General features: G+C 39.3%; 1 protein-coding gene and 1 non-coding gene across 2 annotated transcripts; both read right to left on the reverse strand.

Moving 5' to 3' along the window:
• Positions 1–2,779: 2,779 nt before the first annotated feature.
• On the reverse strand, positions 2,780–6,717 carry LOC122664226 (60S ribosomal protein L23). Its single transcript, XM_043859955.1, has 4 exons — positions 6,668–6,717; positions 6,248–6,532; positions 3,177–3,218; positions 2,780–2,889 (listed from the first exon to the last, which is right to left on the reverse strand). The coding sequence occupies exons 1-4, from the start codon at positions 6,678–6,680 to the stop codon at positions 2,807–2,809; spliced, it is 423 nt and encodes a 140-aa protein (XP_043715890.1). The 5' UTR covers positions 6,681–6,717; the 3' UTR covers positions 2,780–2,806.
• LOC122666443 lies at positions 5,325–5,462 on the reverse strand. The gene has a single exon (XR_006333632.1). It is a non-coding gene; the product is annotated as a small nucleolar RNA snoR137 (small nucleolar RNA).
• Positions 6,718–7,696: the final 979 nt, after the last annotated feature.

Below are 7,696 nucleotides of genomic sequence, written 5' to 3' on the forward strand. Positions count from 1 at the left end.
GAAAACATTTATATTCGGCTGGTCGGTTTCCGGTCCACAAATGGGCTCAATGTAATTGGGTTAATCGGGATTTAAATCGACTTACTGACTAATAGTATTTATAAATGAATCATTATCTGTCCGGTTCTTCTCCTAGAGGGGCAGAAATGATGACTTAACCTCCTGCCCTAACACATTGCCCGGGTGTGGTTAAGTTATCATTTCCGCCATCCTATGAGAGGAATCGGACAATTGGAGGGAGCAAGGAACCTGACAAGAAAAAACCATAAACAATCCTTAAACAGACTAATCGGGCTGTAAAAGAAGTGTCAATCGGTCAATTATGGCTAATCCTCACCCCCATTGTGTCCAACATGTTTAAGTAATCAGTAGTTCAGTACTCATAGACGAAGCTAGTCAGTTGGTCACCAGGCTTTAATCGAGCTAAACGAACCTTAAACGGGCTATTGAACCATTTATCTGTAAATGGGCCATAAAAGGACTATCAATTAAATGCGTCATTTTTTTTTTTTGGGTAGAAAGAAGGTTATTCATTCATGCGAGCCTAACGCCAAGCAAAGAAAAATAAGATACATAAAACAAGTAAAGAACATGATAACCGCAAGATATGGATATACGGTATCCAAAACCAAAGAATGGAAATTGATCCGATCTCACATGCCGTTGACTAGGTCATCCAGATTAGGAGATGAATAACAACCACTACCCTAGAAAAAGAGTTGTAAGCACAACTAACACTAAGTTTATTCACATGCGTGCCAATAGATGAGGCCCCAATGAAAAGACCAACTCCAAATTGCCTATGCGTGCCGACACGCTGCCACAACCTACTTTCAAACAGACTAGCCGGATCGGTAATGGTCTACTGGATTGACGAGTGGAACTTCGACCGATAGCAATAAGACCACCAGAAACACTGTCACAACCTACTTTCGAACAGATCTACTGGATCAACGAGTGGAGCTTCGTCCGACGACAAGAGAAGGAGCAACAACTTCCAAAAGCCTAACAAAGGTGGAGATGGAGATGATGTTGAAGCTATGGATGATGACGATGGTGATGCAAAGCCAGACATAGGAACTAGGGTCGACGATGGTGATAATGTTGAAGCTGAGATGCAAGGTGCTTCAAATTTCAAAGGCATGTATTATTTAGTGGTATAAGAATTAGACATTTGACTAATTCAAAAGGACTGTTGAAGATGAAGGTTTAGATTGATTCATCAAATTCATCTACAACAACAGTCGCGTTTTCCACCAAATTAAAAGAAAAAACCAACAGTTAAGCTTAATTAGGATTTTAGGGGGTCGGGCTGAGTTGGGCTCTTAAGCGATCGGCGCCAGTCGGGCTAACCAATGTGGGCCTAAAATTGAACCCTATTATAAATGGTCATTATTGATCGTTCATAGTATTCAGTTGGGTGACTGTCGGGCCACTACCTTGCATCAGGACCACTTGATTACTAATCAGGTATCAACTAATTTTGATTATGAAAATTGTTACTGAAATCGATATGTAGCGATCATATTGGGTTTGATTAGATGATTTTGCTAATATCGCTTACATATCGATGTCAGTCGATACCGATACGGATACTCTAGTATTGCAGATCTGATAGCAATTCCTAAATCCGTGGCCACTACGTCTATGAAAGGAGATACCTTTTTTTCTTTTTTTTTGATGAGTAAACCAAAAACCATATATATAAAAAGAAAAGATCAAAGAGTTCTACAGAAAGGAACAGTTGATTCCTTCTCCAACCAGTGATGAAAAGCTATATTCCTAAAATTGTTTGTATACTGAGCCATTGGGTACACTGACACTTTCTTTCCTTGAATAAAATGTTAGCATCTTATTGAAAAATTTGTCTTTCGCCACTCATTGGTGTTGTTTCTCACTCTTACGTGGTGGGAAACCTGTCTCTTTTTATTTTTCTTTCCATTTTAGCATTACTTCATAGTTTATCTTAGATGCTTGGATCTTGAGAGGCTCAGACTGATCCATCTGGTGCATGGTTTGTTTTTTTTCTTCCTCCATTAGCTTTCTAAGTGTTAAAAATATAGTTCAAAAGATGTATGAACCTGTAGCGAGTCGCACTTCTTAGGGTTTGTGGATTCCTGAACCTTTAGCAAGGCGCAATGGCTATTAGGTCTCGATTTCTTCCTTCGATGGACTGAACGAAATCAAGACAAGTCTTTCCGATTTTGTCCGAAACGATTCTAAATTTCTTAATGGGTCTCCTCGGTCATCAGCTCAGCATTTTCGTAATGGGTGGCTTGCCAACAAGAACCATCTTCATCCTTTTCAATTTCTCAACAATGGCAGACCATCTAAGTTCTGGTTTTTGGGATTTTGTGGTAGGTACTCTCTGGTCCTTGTGTTAGGTGGTCCTGAGTACCACCCCAGAGTGTTGTAATCCTGAACTGGGATTTTTGGGGTCTCCAAAGTTGCTCTGCTCGGGTTAAAATCTTCCATCACAGAAGAACGCCAGAGCGTGGGAACATTTTGATTGGTAGTAGTTCATTCTATTTTTCTGAAATACGAGTCACATTCATGCGACATGGTCTATCATCGTAGGTTGGTTCTTAGATATAGAACAGCAACTAGCAATTATGCATTGGCTAAATTTTCTCACATTCAAAAACCAATAATGGAACATCACAGCAGCCAGTGTAAGAGAATACCAAGATATAACCAAATAAAAGTATACAAGAACCCTACAGTTAACAGTTGTGACCTTAAACGAAACAAAATTTGGTACTGTCATTAAATCCTTTTTGCAAATTCCAGCTAGAGTTCTAGACTCTTAAACGATAGCATTGGCAGCACTAGCGATCCTAGGCCACAGATCTGCACACTCCTTTCCGATCGGACCAGTAATAGCTGATCCTGCACAAACAAGAAGCAAAAGAATGATGAGAAACTCTATAATGTATCAACTGGTCAATATCTACCAGCACCAAGGATAGGCTTGGTGGTGTTCTAAATAATCCAAATTCCTGGTAAACCAATCAAGCTTTAGACTTTTGATTCAAGAGAACTCCACGGACAAGATTTACAATGACAGGTATAAGCCATATAAACCATTTTTTTATTTAAGAAATGGGGTTCAATATATGCAAGCCAACATTTAATCCTGAGAACTATTTTAATCTACTTTAGAGAGTGCTAGTTACCTTTCATTTCTCCCTTGGGGTTCACAATAACTCCAGCATTGTCTGCAAAAACCAAAGGCATAACAACAATTAGTCTTTGGATACAACTGAACGGAAGAAAGATTACACTCCAAAGATCCATCCAATTTTACTGACAAATTACAAGTTTGCTTCAAAATAAAACAAAATAGCAACTCATTAGGCAATCAAAGACCATTTTCATGTTTGCATCAGTTTAACATTAAAAAAAAGGGAGTAAAACCATTGAAATGCAACACCATGCATGTTAAAGAAAAAAAGAGTGAAAACCATTGAAATGCAACACCCTGTAATAGTTCTTCAATCAGGCAGACTTCCTCGTAACAATATAACTGATACTAGCCTTCACACTAGAAATAGTCAGTTGGTAAGACAAATAACCTAAACAACCACAAAGGTTATCCAAACAACAGACAAGGATTCTACTCTGATGCAAGATCGATCAGACCCGATGGCTCTGATTGGCCTGCAAGTAATGGGCTCAATGATTGGATAGAAGAGATATCAATCCGACGGTTAGATATTAGGGAAGGAGAGCAAATAATGGAGAGGAGAGACATTAGGGAAGTTGGACCATAAATTTAGGGTCTGAAACTAGCTTTACAATGGAAGGAGGGAAGTAAATGAAACATGCTGTCCGATAAAGGAGTAGTGATTGGAAGGATTCAGATCCTCCACGGCCAATGTGGTAGTGGCCATCGTGCTGCCACGGCCTATGGGAGTGACCCGTGGAAATATTACGGTCCAACTGCCAAGCTTTAAAAAAATTCAAAAATCTGACTGGGTTATTCTTATCAAACCAAAACCGCGACGGATTCAAAACAAAACCCTAAGTGTTGTTTTTGAATGCGATGGAATCTTGAGAGGCTCAATCGTGTTCTTCCTCTCCTCACTTTGCCTCTCACTGAAAGTGCTTCCATTTTTTGAGCTCATCTAGATGACTCCCTTCACCAATCGTGGCCTAAAATGGAAGCAGTGCCACAATTGCTGAAGGGAGTCATCTAGATGAGCTCAAAAAATGGAAGCACTTTCAGTGAGAGGCAAAATGAGGAGAGGAAGAACACGATTGAGCCTCTCACGGTTCCATCGCATTCAAAAACAAAACTTAGGGCTTTGTTTTGAATCAATCACGGTTTGGTGGGTTTTGATTTTCTCGATCCAGTCGGTTTTGGTTTGATGAGAATAACCCAATTAATTAGGTGACTTTGGAATTTTTTTAAGCTTGGACACTGGATCGTAATGTTTCCACGTGTTGCTCCCATAGGCTGAGGCAGCATAATGGTCATTACTACCTCGACCATAAAGGATCTGAATCCTGATTAGAATGAAGAAGATAAAATCCTCCATCTAAAACTGAAAACTAATAAAGTGAGAGAAGAAGAAATAGGTAAACAGCGGGGTATTACAATCCTTCTTTGTAGAGAAAAATCAATTCATTCTCTCTCAATCATGGGGGGAGAGGTGTGGGGTTGACTAAATTACTAAGACTTTTCTAGCTGAACTAGGAGTTGTATTAGGCTGGCCAACATGTCAGTTTTATCAGTCCTAGTTTTGCTTTCTGTTTCATTCCGAGTCCAGTTCAGTCCAAGTCAGTTCATGAGTCTGTCCAAAACTATAAATATACGTACAGACATACAGCCCCAACCCCACCAGCCAAGAATTTTTTATTTTTTTTTAAGAATTAAGCATACTTCAGCTCTTGCAAGCACTGCAGATTCTCAGGATTAACTTGGTGGATTCCAAGGGGTTTCAAATGAATTCATGGTCTATATCTATTCTGCTCCTCTATCTCATCTATCAATCACCACAGGTCAATTTATACAATTGAGACTTCCCTGTTTTCACTCAAGTCCTCTAATTCTTTCTTCAGCAATATCTTTCGAGATATTGACAAGGTTTGACTCAAATAAGGTACATTAGTTTCTGATTATCTGATCTATTGATTACAGGCCTCAAGTAAGGGGGATTATTAGTCTATATTCAATTTTAGTTCTGCTACTCCATTCTCCTAACGGCACTAGGAATTGTCTACACAGGCCATATTAATTCTCTACCTAAGCAGCTCTATTTCTCTGTTTCAGGTGATCCTGGTTCTTCCATTTGGGAACTGTTTAGAATTAATGGAACAGAAAATATACCAGAAGACAGGTAACACAATGCAAGAGAAAAGAGCACCATGCTGTTTAAAACTGGCATTTCTTGGATATATGCTCCTTCCTATGAGTAATCACATGAATGGTCTAACAACTCAATTAGTAAAGAAGCAACCTACTCAACTAAGTCTTATCCCATCTCCGATAGCAACGAAGTTTCTTCAGGAAAAATGAACTGAGAACAGTGCAAACAGATGAGACGTAATGCATTTTGAATAGTGCAGGTCCAACATAAGAAAACAAACATTCTAAAATGGATTCTCAAATAAGGAAACAAAACATACTAGCTGCACCCAACAATAGTTGCCATAGAGCAACCATCATATCATCCAGTGAATTGAGAACTGAAGCCGGACAACTTGCAAGAATTTAGTAAGTAACAACTACTAGGCAACCTTCTACAATTTAATCTACATGTATTCACTGTAGTGTGCCATTTAGCATAAACCAAAAAACAAATGCATTCCACCTATGTAAGGACTCTGACGTTCCAGAACGACAAATCGAAATAAATAAAACTTACTGTTTTCATTTCATTCACTGAAGATTAAAAAAAAATAAAAGATAACAGCAGACCATACACCTTACGCAAAGCACTATACTAATCAAAACAATCATGACCTCACGTTTACTACAAATTCAAGGTATTAGCTACACTAGGAGTCTAGGATGTCAAGAATTAACCAGAAAACGTGCTTCCGGAGGTAACATTAAGAGTCCTCAAGTTACACCCAAAAAAAATTCCTAATCAACATAGATGAAATCGTCTGAAAAAAAAAAAATCACATACACACATCGAAACATCAACTTATTAACGGTTGATGCTAGAGGAGAAAACCAGTAACAATAACAACAATTAGACTTCTTAGAGGTTCCTTTAAACAACCCCAAAAACTTTACCTTCAAAGTACATGAAGACACCATCCTTTCGGCGCCAAGGCTTGCGTTGCCTGACTATGACAGCAGGCATGACCTTTTTCCTGAGATCGGGCTTCCCTTTCTTGACGGTGGCCATAACCATGTCACCAACACAAGCAGAGGGCAAACGATTGAGACGACCCTTGATCCCCTTCACGGATATGATATACAGATTCTTCGCTCCGGTGTTGTCGGCGCAGTTCACAGTCGCCGCCACCGGAAGCCCGAGAGACATCCGGAACTTGTTTCCGGCGGATCCTCCACGACCTGCAACCCATTAGCATCAACAACCAATCAGTAAGTTCATCATTGCGTGTATATACTGTGATCTCATAAACCCTAAACCCAATCCGGAGAAGAAATGAAAGCGAAAGAAGCTATGGAAGAAGAAGACGGAGTTACCTCTCTTCGACATTTTGGACCGAAACCACTACCTCGCGCCTGCACTTACTGAAACAGCTGAGAAGGAAAGTTTTACGAAGTTTATAAATAGGTCTAGGGTTTCACTGGGCCGTCATCATAGCTCACATCGGGCTGAGCTAATTACCCAAAATGTCCTCCCCTTTTCACTTAATGCGAGAAAAGTACTAGTAGTGCGAGTTGACCATCATACCCCTCATTAGCAGACAAGCCCGAATTTGATACAGCATCAATCAAACAAAGGTATGCATTATAAAAGATCTTAATTGAGATGCAGGATTATACACTGTCACAGGGGCGGGGTTTTAGTAATTGGGATCTGGATCGGCTGATACTGATATGTTACCGATTCGGATCGGTCCATGTTGGTCCAGAATGGACGATTTTATCCATAAATTTAAATAAAAAATTATTTATTTACATTTTTGCCTTTGATCAGTACCCTTGGATCAATATCGTATTGATAAAAAATCGATATTGAATCAACTGTATTGATCAATTTGTATCAGTATCAGTAGAGACTGATGTCGATTCCAATTTTGATTCCCTGAACCAAGGGCAAGGAGACCCTGTCCGTGCGAATTTCGGATTAGAACCTTGAGCATTTTTGCAGCCATTAAATTCCTTATGCTTCTAATAACTAATTAATAATATTAGGTACGAGTTGATCTATAATAGTAGATGTAGCTTCTATAGCCTCCAACTTCTGATAGTGGTCAAAAGAGAACTTTTAAAATGTTGTAGATGGCCTAAAATATCTCTATTCTATTCTTTATAAAAATCATTTAATTTTTAAATCAAAATTGGAGATCTTAAAACTTCCCATTTTTGGATTGAGCTCTTCTCCAAGGAGCATCCAGTCGTTGGACTATGCCACACATATCTTTAGGCGTGTGCCGAGATGTGTGCGGCACAGCCCAACCCTTGGATGTCCCCTAGGCACTCCTTGGAGAGGAGTTGGATCCCCCATTTTCACCTAAAAAAATTAAAAAACTGTGTACACTTAAAAAC

This window comes from Telopea speciosissima, chromosome 6 (genome assembly GCF_018873765.1).
Source record: "Telopea speciosissima isolate NSW1024214 ecotype Mountain lineage chromosome 6, Tspe_v1, whole genome shotgun sequence".
Taxonomy (NCBI): domain Eukaryota; kingdom Viridiplantae; phylum Streptophyta; class Magnoliopsida; order Proteales; family Proteaceae; genus Telopea; species Telopea speciosissima.

Coding starts and splice junctions, on each gene's coding strand:
- LOC122664226 (XM_043859955.1), bottom strand. Junction 3,219..6,247: donor TGTCTTCATGTACTTTGAAG/GTAAAGTTTTTG, acceptor TGGTTTTTGCAG/ACAATGCTGGAGTTATTGTG. Junction 2,890..3,176: donor CCCCAAGGGAGAAATGAAAG/GTAACTAGCACT, acceptor TTGTTTGTGCAG/GATCAGCTATTACTGGTCCG.